The sequence below is a fragment of the Andrographis paniculata genome, unplaced genomic scaffold (genome assembly GCF_009805555.1).
Source record: "Andrographis paniculata isolate CXL003 unplaced genomic scaffold, ASM980555v1 Contig54END, whole genome shotgun sequence".
Classification (NCBI taxonomy): Eukaryota; Viridiplantae; Streptophyta; class Magnoliopsida; order Lamiales; family Acanthaceae; genus Andrographis; species Andrographis paniculata.
The window spans coordinates 4,142,507-4,170,010 of record NW_026137589.1 but is presented as its reverse complement, the minus strand read 5'-3'; the positions used below and the strand labels follow the sequence as shown (position 1 = coordinate 4,170,010).

The following is a 27,504-nucleotide window of genomic DNA, read 5'->3' as shown; positions in this document are numbered from 1 at the left end:
TTTTTTTATACTTTTTTTACATATAATTTTTTTTTAAATTAATATATCACACAATTCATTATTCTTATATTTTTTTATCTAATTTTTTATATTTTATTTTAAAAAAATATTCTTTTAAATTATCTCACTAAACAAACATTTTTTTTTTTAGAAATATTATAATAATTCTTCTTTTTAATACAAAAAAATTTATAGTGTGTTTATTTTGAATTTAAATTTAAATTTAAATTTAATATTATATTAATATAATTTGTTTATTAATAGTATAAAATAATATTCCTATAATTTTGTTAAAAATAGCGGAATTAAATAATAAAAATTTGAAAAAAAAAAAGGTAAATAACATTTCAATTAACACGTTAGTTTAATTTATTAATTATTAATTAAAAAAGAAAATGTAGGTATGAGAAATGCAGGGTGGGCCAAGAACCGAACGGAAAGAAGAAGAAGAAGAAGAAGAACAACTACAAGGGACCAAGACGTTGCTTTAGATCTAGGAGAGACAATCGTCGTGTCGTCGATTCCACTCCCGCTACAATACCAATCTTAGTTACCCTCCAATCAGGTGTCGATTCTCTCCTTTCGATTTTGTTCTTGGGATAATTTTGGCGCTCGATTTCCTCGGGACCTGATAATTTTGGTTTGCTGCAGTTTGTTATCGTCGGTTATTTGCTTTTCGTCTTATTCCTTTTTAAATTTTGGGGGATTTAGAGCCGCGATCTGTTGGACCTAATGGTTGTATAGAGCTGTCGTCGGTGGATTGGATCGAATTGAATGGACAAAAACAAGAACCGTACCGATCTGCTTGCGGCTGGCCGGAAAAAGGTATTGGTTTGTGAAGTGTTGGCGTCCATTTGTGCGCTGTATGAGTTTGTTTTGTTTGTGGCGAAGTTTGTATTTTTAGTTTCGATTTTGATGCGATTCTTATTTGCGATTTCCATTTTATAAGTACTTTGTGTGTGTAAATGACCTAAATGACAGAAATGATTCCTTGTGAATGTTAAGGTTTTAGTTGTTAAGGTTTGATATGAACATGTTTTTTGAAGGATTTGTATTTGAATGATGGAGATCGAATATGCCACCGCTTTAATAACACAATGGTTATGCTCAGAAATAAATAAAATTGAGATAAAGGATAATGATGAATTTTTTCCAGTTATGGATTCTTTATTGTACAGAAATAAACACAATGGAGATACATTCTAACTCAGATTAGCATGGAGTTCAGAGAGGGATTTGAACATATGTTGAGTAATAAAATTTGATTTGAGTGCTAAATTTTATAGTCTGACGATTAATGTGTTAGGAGATTTTATCATTTGTAAGCCATCTTCAAATGTATTTATGCTGAAATGGTTCGTCTTCCATCAGCTTCAACAGTTCAGGCAAAAGAAGGATAATAAAGGAAGTAACAGTAAATCTTCAGGTAAAGCTGGTAAATCTGGGCATGACGCACAGCCGCAAGCTGGAGACGGAGAAACATCCAAGAATGAGGTGGAAACTGCTGTTGCAATTTCAGAGTCTACCGACACAGTGGATTCAATGGCAACTGATGTTGCTGCCGCCGGTGATGAAATTTCAGCAAAGGGAGGTATTGGGGATGCAGCGGCTCCTGGATTTCCATCAGAGGGTTCTGGAATAGATCAGGCTAAATTGAATCAAAGTGGAAAAGATGGACAAGATGTTGATTCTGGGGTCCCCATGGATGGAAGATCATCTGCTTTGGCACCCGAGGACACCAAAGACAGCAAGAAAAGCAATTCAGATCCGACAAGTCTAAATGAACAGCTACCGGATTCGGGTACAGCTTTACCTGTTGAGTTTTCATCTGACAGGCAGGATGGGGGAGAGCAGGTAACAGATGTAGGTTTGTGCCTTCCACTCATGACTCTTTCTTCCTGCATATTTTTTTCCCCTCTCCTGTCTCGATCCTAGCTGGAGTTTGATGTGATAATATGTTTGTGGATAGGGGCAATGCAGGATGTTGAACGTACCGGTGGGAGCCAAAGTGATAAAGGCACGGTGAAGAATTTCGAAGAAGGCGGTACTCTTCCTTCAAGTGGTTTCAGTGGGAACCCTGATTCAGGCACTGTTCCCAAAGAGGAGGAAATCAATGTTGCTGCACATTCTACTAGTTCTGATAGCACTTTATCGACTGGTGATTATGCCAAGGATCTCAGAAAAAGTCAGAAGAGGCAAGGGCTTTTGGTCCTCATTGATCCTTCTGAAAGTTCTGATGTTGACTTTCAGCAAGCTGAAAGGAGATTGGGCGATTCTCCAAATGGCAAGAATACTGAAGCGCTCAATACATCAGGCAGTCATGTTAACATTCGCACTGAAGGCGAGTTCCCGGATGCAGAAAGTTCTGATGTCAAAACTACTAACACTGCAGAATCTTTTGGATATAGGAAGGTAGATCTGTCACCAGTTTTACATGGAAGTACGATCCAACTTTCTCAGCTTTCCAAAATTTTGCAAGTACTTGATGAAGATGAATTCAGGTTCTTGTTTGCGTCATCATTGGAAAAATATAGGGATAACCCTGAGATTAAAGTCAATGCATCTGTTTTTCATGACACATTTGAGAGGCTCCAAGAACAGTTATATGTTACAAGCTTTTCGAAAGATGCAATGCAGTTACAGCTTTGTGAACAGCAAAAGTTGGTTGATAAACTTTGTGCAGCCAATGCTTCACAGATTGAAGGTCAGGAGAAGAATGAGGCATTTAATGAAGATATTACCACGTGTAGGAGGGAACTTCAAGAGGTTGCTTTAGAGAGGGAAGAGCTTCAGAAGCAGCATAACTTTTCAAAAACTGGTGTTGAGGATCTTACTGCTAAAGTGAATGAATTGCAAAATAAACTCGAAATGGCACAGGGGGAAATCTCTAGCCTATCCTCTGAGCTTCTTGACTGCAGAAGTTTGGTGGGATACTTGCAGACAGAAAATGAAAACTTAAATGGGAGTTTAAAACGGATGGCTGAAGAGAAGGAGAAGCTTTTAGAGGAGAATAGATTTATTTCGCTTGAAAAAGAAAAATTGTCAGGAGAACTAGCTCAGTCCAATGTCTCTGTGGAATCGGAACGTTTGCAAGCAGAACACAATAAAGCCCTGGATGACTTAAAAGAAGCAACAATTTGCATTGATCAATTAACCAAAGAGAAAGATGCTCTCAATGCTGATTTAGAGTTTCTCAAGGGCAAACTCGATGATCTTAATCAAAAGAGGTTTGCCACAGTTGGAAGTAAAGGGGCTGGAAATGACATTGATGAAGCTGACTGGTCATCTCTGGAGCAGCTGAAAGCTAAGGCTTATGATGATGCCTTTGGATTTTTTGCTTTAAAAAGAAACTTGGGAAATGCAGAAATGATGATGCGGAAACTTGAGAATGCAATTGAAGGAATGCACTTGCGTTCGTATTCACTGAGTAAGGCAGCTACTAAAGTTTCTTCTCCTAAGGTATCGAGGTTGATTCATGCTTTTGAGACGAAAAACCATGTGGATGAGCAAGATCCAGAAAAAAATTCGTCATTCGAAAACCAATCCACTGAAGATCTATACTTGAGGGCCAAAATGTTCACAGATAACCTGAGAGTTTTACTGGAGGAGTTGGTAGATGATGCAGAGAATGCGAGTGAAGTCTGTAGATTAATTCAGAATACACTATGTACTGAGGCTACTAACTTGGACAGGAGCAAGTATACTACACTGAGAGAGGACACCGATCAGGTTGAAAGAGCAAATATAGAGCTTATGGTTCTGTCTGAAGTTATGAGACTACATGGATGTGATGCTGCGGAAAGAGAGAATGAACTTCTCAGTTTATGCAATGCCCTGCAGAAGCAAGAGCTTACTCTGGCATCTGAGAAAAATCAACTTAGAGAGAAGGTGGAGGAATTTGAAATCAAAATTCATGAGCTGCAGAGTCAGTTGGATCTAGTGAGCAGAGATGCAGACGAGAAGGTTGCCTCTATCTCTGATGAAATGCAAACTCTTAAGGCAGAGGTGGCTCACAGGGAATTGATTCTTGAAGAACAATGGAGATCAGTTTCTGCTCAGGTTATCGATAGAGTTGGTGAGCTATATTCTACTGTTGAGACAGTTTCCAACACGCTCGCTCCTGGAGATGGTAGCAATGATATTGTGGGCTATGTTGCTGCTTCTGTTCGTGGTGCCTGCAAAATGATTGAAGATCTGCGTGGACAACTTGAATCTGCTCTCAGTGACCGAAAAGAGATCTTGGATAGAAGTAATATGACCTTAAATGCATTGCATAACTTATACGATGAACTCAGTGAACTTGTGATAACATTCAGAACCCACCAAGATAAAACACAGAGTTTGGTGGCAGACAACGTGCCAGATCTTTTACATGACAATGTTTCCAGTATGATCTTGAATCAGTTAAAGGAACTTTTAGGCGAGAGATTGCAGCTTGAGTCTGAAAATCACCGACTCAATGCAGAGTTGGTTGCCAAGTTAGGACAAATTGATGATCTGGATAAAAGATGTCTTAAATCAGATACTATCATGAAGTTGGTTGAAGAGATTGAGCATTCAGTTATGCTTGGAGTGACAGGGACTAACACAGACGATCCTTTCTCACGCCTGGAGACTCTGATCCTTTTGCTTGCACAGAAGTATAAAGAAGCTGATAAGCATCTGAGCTTATCAAAATCTCTGGAAATGCAATTTAGTGGTCTTCAGGGACAAGTGGATCAATTGCATCTTGTTCTTGTTCAATATGAAAATGAAAATCTTGTTTTGAAGGACAGTTTGAAGAGTACTGGGATGGATATTGTTGATCTTAATACTAAACTAAAGGAAAAAATTGCTGAACTTGAACAGTCAGAGCAACGGGTTTTGTCCGTTAGAGAGAAGCTGAGCAGAGCTGTTACAAAGGGGAAAGGTCTTATTTCAAAGCGCGATAGTCTCGAGCAGTCTTTGGCTGAGACATCCAAAGAATTGGATAAATGCACGCAGGAGCTATCATCTAAAGATGCTAAGCTCCATGAACTTGAAACAAAGTTAAGAGTCTACTCTGAGGCAGGTGAGCGCATGGAAGCTTTGGAATCTGAGCTTTCATACATCCGCAACTCAGCCACTGCTTTACGAGAATCATTTCTGCTGAAAGACTCTGTCCTGCAGAGAATAGAAGAGATTCTAGAAGATATAGAGCTGCCGGAGCATTTCCATTTGAAAAGTACAATCGAGAAGGTCGAATGGCTTGCTAAATCTACTGGAGGAAATTCTCAACCAATAGGTGACTGGGAACAAAGAAGTTCGATGGGGGGAGCTTCATATTCCGATACTGGACTTGTTGGTGCAGAAGCCTTGAAGGACTCCATGCAGCCGAACCTTGATTCCATTGATGACTTGAGGAGAAGATATGATGAGTTGGAAAACAAATATTATGGGATAGCTGAGCAGAATGAGATGCTTGAACAATCATTAATAGATATGAACAACCTTTTACATCAGTGGGAAGGAATTTTGGACAGAGTTGATATGCCTTCTCAATTGCGGTCCATGGAGCCTGAAGATAAAATTCAATGGTTGGAAAATGCGTTTTCAGCAGCCCAGAACCATTGTTATTCTCTGCAGAAGAGGGTTCATGGCTTGGAGAGTTTTTGTGAATCACTAGCTGTAGATGCGGAAGATTCTCAAAGGAGAACATCTGAGCTTGTTGCAGCATTTCAGCTGGTCTGTGTAGAGAAAGAAATCACATTACTGGACTTGGAGATCCTGAGTCATGAAAATGAGGAGATCTCAAAGAAGATTGCTAATTTGGAAGTTAGAAATGAGAATCTTCAGTATGAAGTGAGTATGTTTCAAGAAGACAAGATTCGGCTTGCAGAAGATGCTCATCACACCAATGATGCAATTAGAAGAGTGAGTGAATTAGTATGTGATGCTCTTCAGGAGCCTTGTACAGAAGGCACATTACACGGTCGGGAAGGTGTTATTTGTTTAGAGGAAATGTTGAGGAAACTTGTAGAAAAATATAATACATCCACTTGGAATCCTGTTAGTAATGAACCTATCGACGTGCATGCTGCTGAAAAGGAAGAAATGTCTTACACTTCAAGGGCATTTGACGAGCAGGATGTAGAGTCCCTCAGAAAAGAGTTGGAAGATTCCGCCGCTGAATATATGATATTGAAGGAGGAGAGAGATGGATACATGCTGAAAAATCAGTCTTTGCTCCATGAAGTTGAAGAATTGGAAATCAAAAAGAAAGAATTGCATGAACTACTCAACCAGGAGGAATTGAAATCAGCTTCTTTGACAGAGAACCTGAGCAAAAAACTGGAAAGTTGTGAAAATGAATTGAGGATTTTGAAAGAGGAGAAAGAGAGAGATGAAATCAGCAATCAATCATTGCTTTGTCAAATTGAAGATCTGGAAATGAAAAGCAAAGATTTGAAAGAGCTACTTAACCAGGAGGAACTGAGATCAGCATCTCTGAGGGATACCCTGAACAAGAAGCTTGAAGATTCTATGGGTGAATTATCTGTTTTGAAGGAGGAGAGAGATAGATATGTTATAAACAATCAATCCTTCCTCCATGAAGTCCAAGAATTGGAAATGAAAAGAAAAGAGTTGGAAGATCTACTTCATCAAGAGAAGCTGAAGTCGTCTTCCTTGCAAGAACTACTTAGCAAGGAGGAACTGAACTCTGTTTCTTTGAGAGAGACCCTGACCAAAAAGCTGGAAGATTATATTGGCGAATTGACAATTTTGAAGGAGGGGAAGGACAAATATATGCTATCCAATCAAACCCTACAGCATGAAGTTGAAGCATTGGGATTGGAAAAGAGAGAATTGCAAGAGTTACTGAGCCAGGAGGAATTGAAATCAGCTACTGTGAGCCAAAAGGTGCAAGATACTACAAGTGTAGTAATGATTCTGAAGGAGGAGAAAGAGAGTCTTGTGCAAATCAATCAATCCTTACTGCATGAAGTCGAAGAACTGGAAATGAGAAGTAAAGAATTGCAAGAGCTACTCAATCAGGAGGAAAGGAAATCGGCTTCTTTGGCAGAGACCCTGCAAAACGTGCAAGACTCTATGGGTGATCTGATGAATCTGAAAGGCGAGAAAGAGAATCTTGTCCAGAACAATCAGGCCTTAGTCCGTACAGTTGAAGAACTGGAACTGAAAAAGAAAGAATTGCAGGAGACCCTGCAAACTGTGCAAGACTCTATGGGCGAACTGATACTTCTGAAAGGCGAGAAAGAGAATCTTGTCCAGAACAATCAGACCTTAGTCCGTACAGTTGAAGAACTGGAAGTGAAGAGGAAAGAATTGCAGGAGCTACTTAATCAGGAGGAACAGAAATCAAGTTCTTTGAGAGAGAAGTTAAATGTAGCTGTTCGGAAGGGGAAGTCTTTGGTGCAGCAACGAGATAGAATGAACCAAGTAATGGAAGAGCAAAATGCTGAACTTGAGCGCCTCAGATCAGAGTCTCAGCATAGCGCAAAATCTGTTTCCGAGTACGAAGAACAGACCAAGAACTTGCTAACTGCCCAGGAAAGGTTACGAGTTATGGAATCTGAAACAGCTGTTCTTAGGTCTCGTGTGGAAGAATTTGAGCGCAGTTTGCAGGAAAAAGATTATAGATGGAACAGTATTGTGGATGCTCTGGAACATATTGATCTTGGTAATGAACTAAATTCTGGAAATCCTTATGAGAAGATAAAGTATGTAGGAGCACATTTGACTGATCTACATACTCGCATGGATTCCCTTGAGCAAGAAACAAGAAAATCGAAAAGAGCAGCTGAATTACTACTCACGGAGTTGAATGAAGTTCAAGAAAGAAATGATAACCTTCAAGACGAGCTAGCGAAAGCAGGTTATGAGTTTTCAGAACTTTCTAGGGAAAAAGATTTAGCAGAAAAAGCTAAAAGAGAAGCTTTTGCAAAGATTGAGAATCTTTATCTCTCACATTCTGAGGAGAAGGACAGACATTTGTCTGAAACTATGGTGTTGAGATCTAGTGTGGACAGCTTGAGAGAGGACATATCCTCCATTGAAAGAGAGCTGAATGGGGTACTCTTCAGCGATTTTGAAGTTCTGCAGAACTTGAAGGCTGTGTTGAAATCATTGTTTGAATCAGGTGTTACCTCTGACTTTGACACTCTATTTTCTGGTAGCTTCCACCATGGAGCCATGCCAAGGAAATCAGAAAATAAGGTAAAAGTAATTTTCAGTGTTATTTTTTCAATACTTGAAGGGTGTGTTTGTTTGGGGGTTTGGATTTTGAGTTGGGATTTGAATAGTAAAATTTTGAATTTGAATAGTTGTATGATGTAATATAAATAGGTATTGATGTGATGTTTTGAATGTAAAATTGATTTTTAGTATAATATAAAAAATGAAAAATAGGTGTTTGATTTGATGTTTTTTGGGGAAAAAATGGGATGAATAGTGTATTTTAAATCCAATCCCCCTAACAAACACAACCGAAGAATATTTCATCATCCGATCGTTAGCGGGATTTTACCAATTTGAATATCACAAAATGATATGCAATTCAACTTTTTAGCTGTGTGGTATAGCCTTAAGAAAGACTTGATTTCAAAAGAATTATATTGGCTTTGGCTATGCTGGTATGCACATTCATACGATCTTATGTCCATTTTGATTTTGACTGATTATAACCCTTCATTTTTTTTGGCAAGTAGTCTGTGTGTTGTAGGCTTGATACTCTAGAGTTAGATGGCGAATCATATGGGCCTTGTTGCTGTGGAATTTGTTCTTATTGTATCGAATATAATGTCTTGTTTTCCACAGGTTTTTATGAATGAAATTGATTCCCTAAGGGAGCTAATTTACAACCATTCACATTCATTGCAACAAGAGGCTTCCCAATTATTTGAAGTGGTGGAGAATGTTCATAGAGGATATAATTCTCATAAAGGGATATGTGAATCTATGAAGAAAGATGTTCAGAAGCTGGAATCAATCGTGAAAGAGAAGGAGTCTGAACTACATATTTTGCAAGGGAACATTTCATTGCTTTATGAAACTTGTGGGAGTGCAATTTCTGAAATTGAAAATTTGAAGCATGTGGCCGGAAATGCAATGGCTTCAAGATCTCCAGCAAGGAGTAAGTCTCAAATACCTGGTGAAGGATTGAATAACTCCGCAAATGGCATTCCCATCATCAATGAGGAAGGCATCAGGAGCATACGAGACAACCTGTTATTGGTGGTAAGGGACATCATACACATGCAAAATGACCTTGTGGAATCTGGCCAGGATGAGATGAAGCGTACCATATCGAATCTACAGAAAGAGCTACAGGAGAAAGACATCCAAAGAGACAGGGTTTGTACTGAGCTTGTTAATCAGATAAAGGAAGCTGAAACTAATGCAAAGAACCATTTGCACGAACTGCAGCAAGTAAAAATGCAGCTGCATGATGCACAGAGAAAATTGAATGCAATGGAAGAGGAGCATAAAGTTTTGGATCAGACAATTAAAGAACTAAAGGATCAGGAAACTGATTCCAATGATCTGCGGCAGAAAGTTAACTCACTGACGGAGGCATTAGCTGCAAAAGTGCAAGGTCAGTTGTATGCTATTTTTAAGATTCATCCCAGACTATTTGTTGTCTTTGCTGGAGAGGCTATTCTAATTCTTATATAAATTCATCTTACATTTTTTTTTTTTTTCAGAGAATGAGGCTTTGATGCAAGCCCTTGACGCACAGGAGGCAGAAATGGAGGACCTTACAGACAAGGTTGCGGGTCTGGAGAATGAACTGCAACAAAAGAACAAAGACCTGGAGAATCTTGAAACTTCACGTGCCAAGGCATTGAAGAAGCTTTCTGTTACTGTAGGCAAGTTTGATGAGCTTCATCATTTCTCTGAAAGTCTTCTATCAGAAGTTGAGAAACTCCAATCCCAACTACAAGAGCGAGATTCAGAAGTTTCTTTCCTCAGGCAAGAGGTTACTAGGTGCACAAATGACGCATTGACTATTACTGAGCTGCAGAAGAGTAGTTCAGATGAGATTCGTAACTTGCTGTCTTGGTTAGATTCTACGATGTCTAAGGGACAGATGCAGGATATTATTGCTGATGATCCAAAACGTTTTCCAGTTGTTGAATATAAGGCGGCATTGGAGAAAAAGATTCTGGACTTGATATCTGAATTAGAAAATCTTCGCTTGGATGCCCAGAAAAGTGATATTCTATTGCAAAAGGAGAGAAGTAAAGTGGAAGATTTAACTCAAAAGGAACAGTATCTTATAAATTCTCTAGATGAGAAAGAATCTCAACTAGTAAAGCTTAAAGAAACCGGAGATTCTTCAAAATCTACAAAGTCTCCTTCAGAGATTGTGGAGGTTGATGCCAAGGTATGTTGCTTACTTATCATAATTCTTGATGTTTGTCCCTAATTTCATACACTACATATATTGTTTTTGTCATTATTGAAGGTCAAAGAATAACACTTTCCCATAATAGGTTACTTTAAACTTCTTTGGTCTCGGCCATGTGTTAATATTCAATATATTGTTTTTGTAGATTTGGTAATAATTTCCTCAGAAAATTGAGAACATCTAGTGATGGAAGCATTATATGCATTTTGAGTTACTGTTTGACACCTTAGTTAACAATGATACTCACTATATAGATTTTGCATGCTGTAACGATGCTTTTGAAACTACCGTTGTTGATGGTTCTGGTATTGTTTTCTAATTTATCAAGAATTAAAAGGGAGATTACCTGCTAATATTCGTGGATACCTGTAATTTAGGGAATACATAAAAATGCATTTGCATGGAATATTGCTGACTATGTGGATATTATGTCGTTATTATCGCAACTGTGTTCATTAATTTCTTGTCCTCTTTTTTTCATCTTTTTTCATGTTTATTTTCCTCCTGGTGATTTGCTTTGGTACTTCATTTTTGCCTTTATGCAGCCAAACAAATGGGCTTCCTCAGGAACCATTGCACCACAAGTTCGTAGTCTGCGGAAAACAAATAATGATCAAGTTGCAATCGCAATAGATGTGGATCAAAGTAATACCCAGTTGGAGGATGATGATGATAAAGGTAATCTGCTTATAGAACAAAACATTTTAGTTTCCTATAGTTACGGTTCGAATTCAAAGCAATAGTATTAAAAACATTGTTTCTACCCCGCCCAAATTTCAGCTCACGGGTTCAAATCACTCACGACATCCAAGTTTGTCCCAAGATTTACAAGACCTGTGTCAGACCTAGTCGACGGCCTGTGGTATGCATATATCAACTGCACTATGCCGGTTTATCTATATTTTTATATCGTCAAGAACTTATCTTTATTTATGTATCTGATAGGGTGTCCTGTGATCGAGCACTAATGCGACAGCCTGCTCTGCGACTCACTGTAATGCTGTATTGGGCCGTGCTCCATGCACTCCTCGCAACTTTTGTAGTCTGAGATCTGGTTAGATTCGCCCCTTCCGTTTGCGCTGCAGATGCGTGTGTATATATTTTTTCATTCACTAGTGATTCAAGGTCGGCATATTTATTTCAAAATTTGATGCGCCGCATACTTATTTGATTTTTTGCATTTCCTTAATCCGTTTTAAGATACAATGCCGTCGCAGTCTTCCCTTGTGTATTCGATTCCACATTCATATTTCTACTGTAAAATCTTTTTGCAGTTCTGCAGGTTTTCGATGATCTGGGCTAGAGATCACAGTTTTACATGAAGATAGATTATACAGACTGGCTTCAGCAGCATCTCACACTTAGGAAGTTCGATTCGATTTGGTTTGGTTTATTCATTTGTTATTCATGTAACCAGGAAAACTGTGATTTCCTCTATATTTTTTATACGACAAATCACAGATTGCTTGGTGTTTGTCCAATAAGAGGAACAAGATTTGTCAAATAGTTTAAGTATATACACACACAATACAGTAGAAATTTAAGCTGTAGAAATATAGCCCTAGTTTGTTGCAAGACAAGCAATTCTCTATATCTCTCTACTTCTTTTGTTTTTTGAAAATGGGTAGTAGAAATTCCCAAATATTATTATTGACTGATTTATTTATTGAATTGGCAATTCTTGATCTTGAAGACGACAGGGACTTCAATGGCTGCAATTCTGCTTCAATTTGAATTCTTCACTTGTTCCTCGAAAAGCTTCTCGTTTCCCTTACACTCGCCGTGGAATCTTCCGGCGCGGAAGCGCGCCAGCCAGAAATCGTCCTCCGTCCGATCGCCGCCACCTCCTCCTCCCACCATGTCCGCCACAATTCGCCCCACCGCTGGCGCCATTTTGAACCCGTGGCCGGAGAATCCGCCGCACACCACAACATCCTCCCTGAACTCGCCGCCGAGGAAATCGATCACGTAATCCTCGTCGGGAGTCATCGAGTACATGCAAGATTGCGTGATCGCCGGGCTTCCGGCGGCGGCGTCGATTGCATCCCCGAACCGCGCCGCAATCCAGTCGCGGAGGGCGGCAGTCGCCGCAGGCGATGCCGCCCATGTCCGGTCCTCCGGCTCGCAGAGGCGGCCGGCGTGCAATGGCACCTTGATCAGCCCCGGGAACTCGAGCGACGGTGTGCCGTAGATGTACGGCACGCCGTAGCAGGCGAACGTTGGGAAACCGGCGGCGATTGTGAATTTGAATTCGTGGCCTTTAGAGATCTTCCAGTAATGGACGGAAGTCTCTAATGGCTGGATTGGGAGGACCAATCCTTTCACTTTTTTAACGAGGCGGCGCGTCCACGGCCCCGCCGAGATTGCGCATTTTCCGGCGCGGAATTCCCCGCCGGCCGCCGTGGAAACGACGATCTCGTTTGTTCCTCCGTCTCTATTGATTTCAATTACTTCTGCATTATCCCTCAAAACGGCGCCGTTTTGGAGAGCTAAGGTTTGGAGCATTGCGACGGCTTTGGTCGGCTTGATTACTCCGCCTTCGTCGGTGACGACGCCGATCCAATCCTCCGGCAGGCGGAAGAGTCCGGCGAACTCCTGGAGGACCTCCGCCGGATTCAGGAGACGGTAAGGAATTGAATTTTTGGTGCAGCTGTCGACGACGGCGAGGAGAGCTTTGTTGTCGTTGGGACCGAAGTCCAGGTGCTTGGTTCTGAAGTAGACTTTGTAACCGGCTTCGGCTTCGGCTTCCTCCCAGAGGCGGGAAGCTTCTAGAGCCATGGCGGGGTAGTAGTCCTCCGGGTAGGTGGCGCGGATGGTCCGGGACTCGCCGTGGGAGGAGCCGCGGTGGTGGAGGAAGTCGAATTGTTCGAGGAGGAGGGTTTTGAGGCCGCGCTTGGAGGTCTGGTAAGCGATGGCGCTTCCCATGACGCCTGCTCCGACGACAATTACGTCGAACTTTTGGCCGGAATTAGCCATCGGCGGCGGCGAGGAAGGAGATGAGGGGGTGAGGGAAAATTGAATGGTGGGGGTTCGATCTGGTGTGTGGTAAGTCATGTGCACTTTTAAATTTATTTTTTTTTATTTTTAATTTTTAATTTTAGTAATATAGAATTTGGAGTATATTACTAAAATTGAATAGACAGCCACAGCCCAAAATGAATACGTATACTCATATTTTTTATTTATAAATTTAGAAATCAAATTAATGAATATTACTATAAAATATAAACTTCCGAAAAAGTATTTAAAAAATTATAGCTTAATTATTAAATTAAAATATAGAAAAGCATATCAACAGATCCACTTCCACTACGTTATGGATGCACTTAAATAAACGTTTATTCTAATTATTTGTTTGGTTAGTTTCCATTGTAAATTATGCAGTATTTATTATTATAATTTTTAATAAAAATATATTAACAAATTATTTAAATTATATTTTAAATAGAAAACTCTAATTCAAATAAAAAACAAATAAACCTAATATTTTAAAACTTTTGGTTTTGTTTCATTTGGGGTACTTTTTTTATTATTATTATTAAATATTACATTAAATATATATATTTTTTTATAAAATATAATATCAAATATTAGTTTTTTTTATCACTTAAAAAAATTAAAAAAATTCTGTCTTGACCTGAAAGTCTTTGATTAGATGTACTTTCTTAAGATCATAAAATTTTAAAAGTAATAAAAAAAGAATACTCACCTCCGTCCACAAACTAATGTTCTATTTTTTTATTTGAAATGTCTAACAACTATTGTCTTATATTTTTTTTAAACACAAATTTTATATTTTTATCCTTCGTTCATTTATTATTTTTAATCTCTACCATACAATTAAGGATAAATTTGTCAATTCATAACAAAAAGACAATCACATAAAAAAACCGTGCAAATATACTTTAGGACAATAGAAATTGAACAGAGGGAGTAAAATTTAATATAAGGGTGTGAGCTAAAATCAACTATTATATCTATTATAAGTGAAATTATATTATATATTGTATTTATAATCTATTAATATATATGACGTGTTATCTGTAGTAATATTGTGTGTTATATATTAAGCAATAAATGTGCTATCAATATTGAGTTTGTTTGTTTATTGTTTTGATTTGAATAATCATTTTGCTGCGAGGTTGTTGATAATATAAAAAAGTAATAAAAAATATTATGTTGAATGTTGATTTTTGTGAGATGATAATATATATATATATATTGAGAATTATGTCACAAATAAATTTGTGGGCAAACAAAATTATATTTTTATATGACGTTGTTTTTTTATAATTTAAAATTGATTTAAAATGAAAAAACGATTTGAAAATTTATTTAAATTTTAAATGTGATGTTTTGTGATAAAAAATAGTATATTTTTATTAGAAATCGTGTTAAATAAATAATGTTAATTTTGATTTGGAATCGCAAAAGAACAAATCGTACATGTTTCTTATATATTTTTTTTTTTGAAAACTTATTACTATAGTATTAAGGATGTTTTTTTTATATCGATTTAAGATTTTATTTAAATAGTATTTTTAATATAATATTATATAAAACAAATAATACTCTCTCAATCATGTCTTTATATTTGCATAATTTTTTTGCAAAAATATCATTATAATAATATTATAAGACATTAATAGAAGTAGTTTTGATTTGTACTATATTTTTATATAATAATTAATATTAAAAAATCAATACACAGAAAGTAAATGAGAGCTTAGAGCCGGACGGAGATAGTACTGTATTTTATTAAAAATGATGCAAAATAAACAATGCAAATACTACTCCTTCCGATCCAATACAATAGTCTTGTTTACCATTTTTGTCCGTCCTAAAACAATAATCTTGTTTCATAAATAATCATATCACCATAAAACTACATCTACTTTTTTATTTTTATTATATAATTATTACTATTTTTTACACTAATACACCTGCAAGACAAAAAAATCTTTTACCTATACATTTTAACAATTATCAATATAATATCAATATTTTTTAAATACCGTGTTCAATCCAATTAACACTATATTTATGTGAAGTGAAGTTTGAAATCATAAAAGAAGCCTAAACACTTACAAAAGTACACAATTTAATCAAACAGATCTGAATGCATTATTATATTCTGTACTTCGTTAATTAATTTATTTCACTCCCATCACATCACCAACGTGTCTTTGTTGGGTAAAATATTTTTAATTGCCTTTAAGATTTAGAATAAAAAATAATATTTAATAAAAAATAATAAATATTTAATGTGATTTTATTTTATTTTTTTTTAAAAAAAATTGTTTATAATTACTAAAATCTCGAAAAATATAAGAGTATGTAAGAACAAAGATAATTTGTAAATATTTTACCGTCTAATTCAATATATATATTTAATTATCTAAAAAATAATATTATTTTATTAATGAGTAAAAATATTAAAGATAATTTTGATATATTTTCCTTGAAATACAAAAGAAATAAATATTTTATAAAAATTAAAAGTATTTTTGTATTTAAATACGATTACTTTTAATATAATTGCAACGATAAATTTTTTTAGTGAGAACGTAAAAGTTATACTATATACATACAAAATGACATTTTTACATTTTAAAATATATTTACGTAAATAATAATAATAATAATAATAATAATATTATTATTATTATTATTATTATTTAAAGATATCTTGATAAATTAAAATAATATATAGTAATAGAAAGACAAGAAGGAATATGAACAAAGACACCCTTATTATTGCATGGTCGGCCATTTTATACATATTTAATTAAATATTATCTTATGACATCTTTATTATAAAAAATATACATGTATATTATATAATGAGTTGGATTCCAATATAGAACTAAATAGAGTTTTTTTTTATTTTTTATTTTTTATTTTTTCTCGGATGTTTTTTTTATATATTTTTAAATAAAAGAATAGCACATTAAATATTAATAATAGGTGTTTGATTTGATATTTTTTAGGAGAAAAAATAGAATGAATAGTGGATTTAAAATCCAATCCCCCAAACAAACACACCCATAATGTATTTAAGAAATCACGATGATTGATGATAATTTTGGTACGGTAAATATTACTCCCTCCGTCCCCCATACCGTGTCTGCTATACTGTAGACACGATATTTTAGAAGGATCTATAATATTTTAGAAAAATATTATATTTTATTAAAATATCTATGCTAAACTCCACAAATTCTACGCATTTTACGAAATTGCGCCACAAATTTCTCTTATTTAAAATTGCATCAAACTTTCATAAATTCTGCTTTTAATCCATCGGCTGTTTTTATTTAAAAATATTTGACCTAAATGTTAATTTCAATTTCTAAATCCCTAAAATTACAAATATACTTATTTTTCTTATATTTAGCCTAAAAAAATAGTAAAAATAAACTCTTACAACCCGATAAAAGTAACTAATTTTTTTAGTATATTTACTACTCCCTCCGTCCGTACACTGTAGACACGATATTTTAGGAGGGGTGTAATTAGTAGATAATTAAGAATGTATTAGTGAAAATAATTATCTTATAATATAAATAATTATAAATTAAGAAAAAAATAACTAATTAGTTTAATTAAAATTTTAAAAAATAAAAGCAAAAAGTTTAAAATAAGATTAAAGTATATAATCATTTTCCAAAAAAGTAAAGTGACATGGTACGGAGGACGGACAGAAACAGCAATGTAGACATAGTATATGGGACAGAGGAAGTATTTTATTCTTATAAAGTGTAAAATTAATGTGAAAATATAAATATAAATAAGTATAAATGTAAATATATTTGTAATTTTGCAGTGAGATCCATATATAATACTGTGTTTAGAGTATGAAAAAAATGACAAACTATATATTTACCAAATAGACAAAATGAGTACTACTTTCGTCCACTGTCAATCTATTCATTTATTTTTTGCATGTTGATCTTTAAATATTAATTATTATATCTAAATATAGTACAAATTAAAGAAAAACGACAAATATTTTTATTGCTGTTTTATAATACTAATGAAATATAATTTGTACAAAAAATTATACAAATATAAGGATATTTTTAATGTTAAAAATAATGACGCCAAATGCAAATGGATAAATTGGTGGTGAACGGAGATAATATTATTTTTATTAGTCTATTATAAAAGAATTTTATGATATACTCTCTTTGTCTCAATCCAACAAAATTATAATAATATTTTATTAATTAAATAAAAATATTTATGATAGATTTTAATTTTATTTTATTATTATTTTTTTTGTATTTTAGATATAAACTAATTATATCTATATTAGCTTGTTTGTAATTTATATCAAAATTAATTTTTTTAGTATTAATATATTATTATTTTTGTTATAATAAAAAAATTTAATACTGTTATTTTGTCCTTTTTTGCATTTTCCATTAGTATTTATTAGATATTATCTCCGCGATGCATATGTGGAGATGTGTCATCAACGTGAATCATGTTTTTATCTTATTCAAAATATTTTATATATTAACGTGGGTTATAGAGAATTATAATATAAAAAATAATATTTTAGAATATTTATTTTTATAAAATAATAAAATATATTTTAAAAGTAAAAAAAAAATAAATTGGGCAAATAAAAGGATTTGTTTATTTAGTGTTTTGACTATTTATTTATTTATTTGTACAAGAATAAAATATATATACAATATATTGATAATTGTATCAGAAAAAAAAATTTGTGGACAAATAAATCTAAAATTTAAAATAAACTTATAAATGGGCATAGAAGTCTCCTGTATGGTTGATCATAATTACCTTATTGGGCTTGCTATTACAACATATATGGCCCACAAGCTTAGAATCAAAATTAGTTTTAGGCCCAATAAAATATTATGAGCCATCATCATGGGCCCAATTAGGCCCAATAAGCCCACCAGTAGGATGAAATGCGTGTTGGACTGTTTATTTAGAATAAAAAGGAAACGGCAGAATCGTCTCTTCTCGCCAGTTCCTAGGGTTTTTTTAACCCAAAATCTCCGCAGGGTTTCCAGGTTTTTGCTCGACTACTTGCTGCTTTGCTCTATTGTTCTAGTTTTCTATGGATCTGTAAATTATGTAAAGTTACCGCTCCTTATTTATGTGTTTTTTGGTCCGGTAGTTGTTTGCCCGTTTTTGTTGAACCATTTTTTATTTTTTGGGGTTTGGTTTGCGACGAATTAAGGCGCGTGATTGGAATTTTTTTTTTTTTTTTTGTGTGATGTGAAATTGTATCAACGCTTCAGGTAATTTATTCGAAACTTTGATTGGAGATGTCTCGGGTGTATATTGGAAATCTGGATCCACGGGTATCTGAACGCGATCTCGAGGACGAGTTTCGCGTTTTTGGGGTTATAAGAAGGTACAATTTCGAGGATGAGTTTTGGTTCGTGATATTTTAATACTTGTGCGACCAGAATATGGTTATTTGCTGTTTTGTGTTTGTTTATTCAAATTGAATTTAGGTTTTGTTTATAATCTTTTAGTAGAACTAGTAAATTATCATCCTCCACGGGTTAGACATGTTTTTCTACTTGGTTGGGAGTATTTGTCTTCTTATGGAATCTCTCGTGCAGTGTCTGGGTTGCCAGAAGACCTCCTGGTTATGCTTTCATTGATTTTGATGATCCAAGGGATGCGCAAGATGCCATAAGGGAAGTTGATGGTGAGCCATGGTATTTGTTTTCGTAGTCATGCTATATAATTCCATCAAATTCAAGATATTGAATTCTTCTGGTGCTAGTTGTCATCTTTTACCACTTGTTTTACTTCAGTTTATCTCTATTCAGATTTCCTGTTTGAATTTGGCTATGGAATTATTATTGAATGATTTCACATTTGCTTTCATTACATCATGATTTGATTGATCTTGTTTGTTAGTCTTGATTCTGGCTTTGAACAGTATAAGGAAGCTATACATTTTTTGTTTTGGAATAGGTAAAAATGGTTGGAGAGTGGAGCTTTCCCACAACTCCAGAGGTGGAGGCGGTGGTGGTCGAGGTGGGGGTCGTGGGCGTTCTGGTTCTGATTCCAAATGCTATGAATGTGGTGAGCCTGGCCATTTTGCTCGTGAGTGCCGAAATAGGGGTGGTTCTGGAAGGCGCAGGAGTCGCACCCCCCCTAGATATCGCCGTAGCCCAAGTTATGGTCGGAGGTAATTAATTTAAATCAGTCAAAATATTGATACTGGCAAATCCTCTTAATTGAATACCATGGCAGCAGTTTGAGATTTTAAAATGATATAAAAAGTTTACTATGGACTGTATTTAGCTCTGACTAGGTAGGTTCTATGTACACTTGTCTTGATTGCTGGTCTTTTGACTCAGGAGTTACAGTCCTCGTGATCGTTCTCCTCGACGCCGCAGTTTATCTCCCAGAGGTCCTGCCTATAGCAGGTCCCCTCCTTATCGTGGACGAGATGAAGTGCCATATGCCAATGGGTTAAGTCTTCTTTCATCCCTTTTATACTTTTTCTTTGGTGATAACTTTGTCATCTTGATGAACATGTTTTGTTTGAATGCAATGGGTGTGATCCATATAGATTGTCGTTCACGGGATTAAGTTGCAAGTGATGATGATCGGATAAAATGTTCAAGCATTTACTAATTTTTATTCTTGAATATTAAGGGATGGTTCGAATACTGATTTTTTAATTGTGTAATATTAGCACATGTACCTGTATGTAATGGACTTCAATCTGGAGTTGCATAAAAATCAGTAGCTTTGTTCTGAACTGTCATTATATTTGATGCATCCATGATTATGTTATTAGCACTCCATTTATGTTTCCATTTGTTTCTACTATGCAGAGACGATGTTAGGGAAAGGCGCAGAACCAGGAGCCGGAGCAGAAGCTGAACTTTGAAAATTTATTAGTAGTTTCGAATCTATACAGAGGGTTCTTTGAACTGTGTGTTTACTGTGCTTGGACTTAACTAGCCCTATGTAAGCAGGGCCACGCCCTCAGCTTCAACTCGGGATTTGCTTGTCTTTACTCTACTTCAGTTCTGAGGTTGTCACACTCTATCCTTACCTTATCTGTCCGCGCTTTTTTTCTTCATAGAAGTAAAATGCATTAAACCTTACAGTCGTGCTGCATATGATATGGATCTTAATCCGTTTTCTTCTAAACCTCACTTATTTTGTTTTTGTGTGGAGGTCTCTGCACGGCACTGCTTCATTGGTTTTCTGCATCTGTCTGCACTTGTGCGTGGGATCTTCAATTCGATAGATTGTGGATCCCAGCTGGCTACACTGCTAGATGCCATGTTTGTTGCGTGCTCTGCTCTGCTCTCTTCAAATTGAGTTTTTCGATTAGGACTAAAGATGAAGAGATAAATGCTTTGCACACTTCTCGCCGGCATATAGTCTCCGCCTGTGCTTGCTTGCAGCCATTGATTAACTCACCCTTTTAGGTTGTCATGTTTTTCTTAAAAAAAAAAATCGGATCTTTCCCGGCTATCTATTCTGAACTAGAGGCAGGTTTAGAGTGGCAAAAACCACACCCTTGCACAAACATGAAAATGCCAAGATTTGCCCTATAACTTAGCACACCTTCTTTACCCCCCCTACCCCACCCCACCCTCCAACTTTATACTTTGTGTTTGGATTCATTCATTGGATTTTTTATTTTTTTTAAATTTTTTTTGGGTGTATTGGTGAAAATGGAATTGTTATTTTAGAGTGGCTCTTGGGATCTGCAATATGTGTTGTTGTTTATCGTTTATTTTATGCAAAATGAATTACTTGTCACGTTGTGTGAATGTGAAAGGCGCGGTTTTGGCGCCAACATCTTAGCAGTTTTTATGATATGTATGTATTCCATACCTCTTGTGCTTAAGGTATCTATGTATTATTTATTGATTAAGAAAAAAACTACAAGTCTTGGATCCCTGCATCACATTTTAGTTTGTGTACTGGGTACTGTTAGAGGAGTGTATGTGCCCACTAATATTTTAATGAACGAAGATGTAGAATAAAATTATTCATGTTGATAGCAAATGAAGTGATGAGTTCATGTATTGTGATTTTGCTGTTATATATATCCAATGAAAATGATGTGTTAGGTTCGGTTAGGTTAGGTTGGCTTGTTATTATGTGAATTATTGGTGGTTATTGTTGTAAATTTTGATATGGCACCAACATAATTGTGGAGAAAGATTTGTAGGGCTGGGCAAGCCAATAAGAGAGGCTAACGAAACCAATCCTATGCCCAACTTGCTTCTGCAATAATGTTAATTTTCTTCAATAATATTATTGGAAACCTACCAGATTCTTATTATTATTATTATTATTATTATTATTATTATTATTATTATTTATTACTATTATTTTAAAATTATTGTGTATATTAAAAAATTATTTAATAATGATTTCAAATTATATTATATTGTTGAATTTTTTTTTAGTTACATATGAGATATTGTTATTTTTGTGGTTTGATTTTTTTATTTTGTCTGTTTCTTAGATAAGATAGTTGTTGGGGGATAATATTTATATAATATATATTGGTTAAATATGAATTTTGGAATTATAAAAGTTTTAAAAATAATAAATAATAAGTATTTAGTGTGATATTTTGTGATATGAAAAAATATAATTTATATGATATGGTTAAGTTTTGTGTATAAAATTGATATATTTTATTTAAAAGGAAAACATTAAATAATAATAATAATTAAAAAAAATCGGGCTTCATATTGTGGTTTTCAGCACATTTTGTATAAACTCAAATTTACAAATAGGATAATACAGCAAAAGAAATACATAATGGAATCCCAAAACTAAAAGTTGATTTACGGATTCTTCTGAAGCTGAGAGAATCCGAGAGAGAGGAGACTCGCATAATCAATTATGATACGAGCATTCCAATGGCGAATCATCATCATGTGAGTGTCCAACTGTATTCTTCACTGATTAACTCTAATAAACAAACCCTAATCTCCCACTAACACCAACTGTTACAAAAGAATTAATTTAATGCTGAGTTGAAATCTGGGCACAGTTTTGATTCCAGGAAGTTTTTCTCGCTCGTTAATGCTGCAGCGTGTCCGTGTCTGTATTTTATTCGACGGGCATATTCATCTTTGTCGTCTTCCGGCTTCCGGCTTCCATTGTTGATTTGTTTCTCCCCTAAATGCACTTATTCAATTTGGCATCCAATCTTGACCATTGATCGAATGCATTTCGGTAAATCGTTCCAGGAATAGGTTATGGAGTTCAAGAAGGAGATGCCGAGGCAAGTCAGGTAAGCAATTATTAACTTTTGCTTTTGTTTTTATTGTCGCCGTTTTGCACTCGCAAGATGTTCGACGAAAGTACTGACTGAAAAATCAGGTTTCAGGAGGCGACACAAAATTTTGAGGATTTTTGCGAGACCGATGAACGACGCCACGAAAAGAAACTGCCTCTATATAAATCCCCAGCCATTCTGAGGAATTCGGAAGGTGGATATATTGCCGACAAGATTTCCAAAATTGGTAGGTCTAAGGTATTCCCCGAAGGCCAAGAGCCTGGGAAAAAAACAGTGCTGGATCCTGGAAGTGAGACTGTCCTGAAATGGAATCGAATGTTTATGTTCTCTTGTTTGGTTGCACTCTTTGTGGATCCTCTTTTTTTCTACCTGCCTTCGGTGAGGAATCATGGCAATGCTTCTTGTATGCGTGTCGATTTGAATTTAGCGATCGTCGTCACCTTTTTTCGCACGGTTGCCGATGTTTTCTACCTGTTTCATGTGATCATAAAGTTCAGGACTGCTTATGTATCTCCTAGCTCGAGAGTATTCGGCAAAGGAGAACTTGTTGTTGATTTAGATATGATCGCGGCGCAGTATTTGAAATCCGAATTCTTCATTGATTTCATTGCAATGCTGCCTCTTCCTCAGGTGATCTCAACTTTTTTTTTCGATGATTAGATTCATTTTGCATCTCTGTTTGAGAAATTATTGAGTTATATTTGCTTTGCGCCCCGCAGATTGTTATATGGTCAATATTGCCGGCGATTAGAAGCTCCAGCTCGGATCATACCAACAGCGCGCTTTTACTTGTCATTTTGTTGCAGTATATCCCGAGGTTGTATCTTATTTTCCCTCTGAGTAGTCGGATCATTAAAGCTACCGGAGTCGTCACTAAGACCGCCTGGGCTGGTGCGGCGTACAATTTGCTACTTTACATGTTAGCGAGCCACGTATGTAAATATTTCAATCTAATCGCGTCGACTGTTTCGTTTAATTCAATTGTTCTTGTCGCGAAATGCTAAAGTTGTATCTTGTTAGGTGTTGGGGGCTTCGTGGTACTTATTATCGATTGAAAGACACGCAACTTGTTGGAAATCGGCTTGCAGGACTGAATTTAATTCGACTCGATGCTCCCCTAGTTTTATGGATTGTGGTGCGTTATCTCGCCAGGATCGAACAGAATGGATAAAGAATACACTTGTTTTCGCTAGGTGCAGACCTGATAATACAACGTTTTTCAATTATGGGATATTCGGAAATGCTGTTGCGAACAACGTCGTCTCGTCTAAGTTCCTGGAGAAGTTCTTCTACTGCTTGTGGTGGGGCTTGCAAAACTTAAGGTATGATCATCCGAATCGATCGATGCGGTTGTAGTTTATGTTGCCGAGATTGTCGTGGTTATGCTTATGAAATACGTAGTTGATTCGATGCAACAGTTCTTATGGCCAGACGTTGTCGACTAGCACGTTTATTGGCGAGACTTTGTTCGCGATACTCATCGCGATTTTGGGGCTCATCCTGTTCGCGCATTTGATTGGGAATATGCAGGTAGCCCGAGCATCCTTTTTTTTGTCGCGTTCTTTTCGATTCATTTTTCGTTCGTTAAAGATCAATTTGAATTAGGTTTACATTTCGTTCGATTTTTCAAGTTTGACGGTGTTTGTAATGTCAAGGCAGACGTATCTGCAATCCCTTACGGTGAGGCTCGAGGAGTGGCGCCTGAAGCAACGCGACACCGAAGAATGGATGAGGCATCGACAGCTTCCGGAAGCTTTGCAGCAACGAGTTAGACGTTTTACGCAGTACAAATGGCTAACGACTCGAGGCGTCAACGAAGAAATCATCCTGCGCGCCTTGCCCGGCGATCTAAGTCGCGACATTCAGCGACACCTCTGTTTAGATCTTGTTCGCCGCGTAAGTTTTTTCGACTCGAACCAAGATTAGCGAACGATTAAATCGATTGGTGACGGATGGCTTTCGTTTCTTTTCGTCAGGTTCCGTTTTTCTCTCAGATGGACGACCAACTCCTTGACGCAATATGCGCGCGCCTTGTCTCCTCGTTGAGCACCGAGGGGACTTACATCGTCCGCGAGGGCGATCCCGTCACCGAGATGCTATTTATCATTCGAGGGACTTTGGACAGCTCGACGACGAACGGAGGCCGGGCCGGATTCTTCAATTTAACGGCGTTGAGACCTGGCGATTTCTGCGGCGAGGAGCTTCTCGCCTGGGCCTTGCTTCCGAAATCGACGCTCAATTTGCCGTCGTCGACGAGAACGGTGAAAGCCCTCAGCGAAGTCGAAGCGTTCGCGCTCACCGCCGAGGACCTGAAATACGTCGCAAACCAATTCCGGCGGCTGCACAGCAAGAAACTGCAGCACACTTTCCGGTACTACTCGCACCATTGGCGGACGTGGGCGGCGACATTTATTCAGGCGGCGTGGCGGAGGCACAAGAAGAGGATGATGTCGAAAAGCTTGAGTATGATGGAATCGTTCAACTCGTATAACAGCGAGGAGCTCGTCGAATGCAACGACGACGAGGAGTCGAGAACCCGGGCGAGGCAGGGGTTGGGAGTTACGGTCCTGGCGTCGAGATTCGCCGCTAATACGAGGAAAGGCGCGCGGAGGAGTAAGAATGTGAAGCTTCCGAAGCTGCAGAAGCCCGAAGAGCCGGACTTCTCGGCTGATCCCGACAACGACTAGCGCTTCACGATCGAAATCGAAATCGAAATCGAAATCGAAATTAAAATCGAGAAGGTAGATAGGAAGAAGACAGGTTTGATCCTCTCGTTTCCTCTCCTCTATTCCATTTTTATGTTTCTTGTCCTAAGCTTTTTGTTGGATAATTACAACCTTAAGTTAAAAAGGATCGAACTTTATTTACTATTGAGCGACTGATTGTTGGGACGTTATATAAACTTGGAACAGAGGATATTATATTATTTATATTATATTTATGCATATCAATATAATTTTTATTTTTATTTTTGATTATTTTTTCATGCAAAAATAGAGGTTGATTGCTATGAACCTCCTATACGAATTATTGTAAACATTACTTTCTATGTTATTTAAATTTATTCTATTTTTTTAAAAAACTTGTGTTTAATCTAATGAATATACAATTAGATGACCGAGAGAATTAGAAAAGATAATATATACGTATTAAAACAATATATAGTATACTATGATAAGTAGAAAAATTAATAGTAAATTAAATATTATTCATTAAAAAATATGAATAATAAAATTATTTATTATAAATTAATTGTAAATAAATTTAGTGCCATCAAATAGTCACATTCACACTAATTGATAGATATATAGCTTGATAGATAATGCTTCTATTGCAAATTAAATTTATATGTCAACTTAAATGGGATTTTTGTTCTATTCATAAATTAATTAATAATTAAACCAACAAACAATTAGAATGAAATGACAAAAATTAATGAAGAAATTAAAAAAAAAAAGAAAAATTATGTTGAATGTTGTGAAAGATTCTTCCATTAACCAAAAAATAGAAATAGTTTGTCCCTAATTCTTGGAATTTCTCTCTACTAATTATTGACTCATTCACTAACCACCAAATTCCATTCCATGGTCATATTAAATTTTATTTTATTTTATTTTATATTTTTCCGTCCTAGATATTCATTTACTTTTTGCACTTAGTTTTAAAAATATTAGTATTATATTGGGATATAGTAAAAATAAAATAGAAATGTCTAAAATAATCTTATTAGTATGTGTGATATAAAAGTAATGACATTTGTGTAATATATTGTAAGTTGTAAGAGTATTTGTAACGTTAGATAGATAGTATAGTTACTAAAAAAAAAAAAAATGAATACTTTGTTATGAGACGAACAGAGTATTATCCAATTTGTAGTTTATTTTTGCATGTTTTTTCTAATTTGTTTATTATTCCAATTTATTTTTTATTCTGAAAATAATATATTTAGTATTTTATTTTGTAGAATTTTACCTCAAAAAACATTTGTTTTGTTTGTTTGTTTTATTTCAAACTCAAACATTTGTTTTTTTGCATTTGTTTTCTTCTTACAATTTTGTATCAATACACTATATAAGTTTAGGTTAAATTTAAATTAAAACAAGCAAATCAATTAATTTTTATTTTTATTTTTTATTTTTCATTTATATAAAATTATGTTTATCGGTTCCAAATGTATGCATTCATTAACTTTTTATGATAAAATATTATATTATTTTTATTAGTGTGTGATATATATTTACCAACTACCATTTCAAAGAGATAAAATGATTTATATACTCCATCTGTGTATTTCTGAATTAGGATATGAATATATTTTGTTGTCTGCATATCAGATTAAGAAAATACATTGTACCTCATAATACAATAATCTTAATCTTGTTTACTATTTTTGTCCGTCCCAAAACAATAATCTCATTTTCATAAATAACCATATCACTATAAAACTACTCTTATTTTTTTTTATTATTACACAATTGTCATTATTTTTTACACTAATACACTCATAAGGAAATTTTTTTTATTATTACACAATTGTCATTATTTTTTTACACTAATACACTCATAAGGAAAAATAAGTATTTTATCCGTAATTTTTATCCACTATTAATATAATATCAATATTTCTTAAATTTCGTACCAAACACAGCCAAAACTATAACTTTGGGACAAAGAAAATAGTATTTTATATTTTATTGATAAAATTTTTAATACGTAAAAGGTAAAATATTTTTGAACAGTAAAATTTCTCAACAAATAATGAGTGCATGTTGTCATAATATTTTAATATTTTAATACTCATCGGTCTGCTAATTCTCTCTCTATATAT

The 27,504-nt window shown here is 35.4% G+C and overlaps 4 protein-coding genes across 17 annotated transcripts; 3 read left to right on the top strand and 1 right to left on the bottom strand.

The window, feature by feature from the left end:
* The first annotated feature begins 403 nt into the window (after positions 1–403).
* On the top strand, positions 404–12,068 carry LOC127255874 (trans-Golgi network-localized SYP41-interacting protein 1). 9 transcript variants are annotated; one of them, XR_007839735.1, is made up of 10 exons: positions 404–565; positions 652–825; positions 1,372–1,867; positions 1,970–8,196; positions 8,797–9,574; positions 9,684–10,366; positions 10,936–11,068; positions 11,171–11,252; positions 11,336–11,515; positions 11,665–12,068. XR_007839735.1 is itself a non-coding variant. In XM_051281630.1 (10 exons), exons 2-9 carry the CDS (start codon positions 775–777, stop codon positions 11,436–11,438), a joined length of 8,553 nt encoding a protein of 2,850 aa, XP_051137587.1. In that variant the 5' UTR covers positions 404–565; positions 712–774; the 3' UTR covers positions 11,439–11,444; positions 11,665–12,068. The 9 variants fall into 9 exon arrangements, 8 of the variants coding, with proteins under 8 accessions (XP_051137587.1, XP_051137590.1, XP_051137589.1 ...); XM_051281630.1 differs by having other exon boundaries at positions 712–825; positions 11,336–11,444; XM_051281633.1 differs by having other exon boundaries at positions 1,372–1,854; positions 1,981–8,196; positions 11,336–11,444.
* LOC127255876 (probable sarcosine oxidase) lies at positions 11,886–13,456 on the bottom strand. The gene has a single exon (XM_051281636.1). It carries the CDS (start codon positions 13,442–13,444, stop codon positions 12,116–12,118), a length of 1,329 nt encoding a protein of 442 aa, XP_051137593.1. The 5' UTR covers positions 13,445–13,456; the 3' UTR covers positions 11,886–12,115.
* A 4,904-nt stretch (positions 13,457–18,360) lies between these two features.
* On the top strand, positions 18,361–21,126 carry LOC127255589 (serine/arginine-rich splicing factor RSZ22-like). 4 transcript variants are annotated; one of them, XR_007839664.1, is made up of 7 exons: positions 18,361–18,438; positions 18,670–18,785; positions 19,000–19,088; positions 19,361–19,577; positions 19,750–19,863; positions 20,233–20,435; positions 20,582–21,126. XR_007839664.1 is itself a non-coding variant. In XM_051281200.1 (6 exons), the coding sequence occupies exons 2-6, from the start codon at positions 18,697–18,699 to the stop codon at positions 20,279–20,281; spliced, it is 549 nt and encodes a 182-aa protein (XP_051137157.1). In that variant the 5' UTR covers positions 18,361–18,438; positions 18,670–18,696; the 3' UTR covers positions 20,282–20,510. The 4 variants fall into 4 exon arrangements, 3 of the variants coding, with proteins under 3 accessions (XP_051137157.1, XP_051137155.1, XP_051137156.1); XM_051281200.1 differs by lacking the exon at positions 20,582–21,126 and having other exon boundaries at positions 19,759–19,863; positions 20,233–20,510; XM_051281198.1 differs by lacking the exon at positions 20,582–21,126 and having other exon boundaries at positions 20,233–20,510.
* Positions 20,316–25,622, top strand: LOC127255588 (probable cyclic nucleotide-gated ion channel 14). 3 transcript variants are annotated; one of them, XM_051281197.1, is made up of 9 exons: positions 20,316–20,435; positions 22,627–22,670; positions 22,760–23,054; positions 23,169–23,306; positions 23,396–23,608; positions 23,697–23,998; positions 24,095–24,206; positions 24,336–24,572; positions 24,653–25,622. In XM_051281197.1, exons 2-9 carry the CDS (start codon positions 22,636–22,638, stop codon positions 25,361–25,363), a joined length of 2,043 nt encoding a protein of 680 aa, XP_051137154.1. In that variant the 5' UTR covers positions 20,316–20,435; positions 22,627–22,635; the 3' UTR covers positions 25,364–25,622. The 3 variants fall into 3 exon arrangements, with proteins under 3 accessions (XP_051137154.1, XP_051137151.1, XP_051137152.1); XM_051281194.1 differs by having other exon boundaries at positions 22,760–23,306; XM_051281195.1 differs by lacking the exon at positions 20,316–20,435 and adding an exon at positions 21,968–22,311 and having other exon boundaries at positions 22,760–23,306.
* The last annotated feature ends 1,882 nt before the right edge of the window (positions 25,623–27,504 follow it).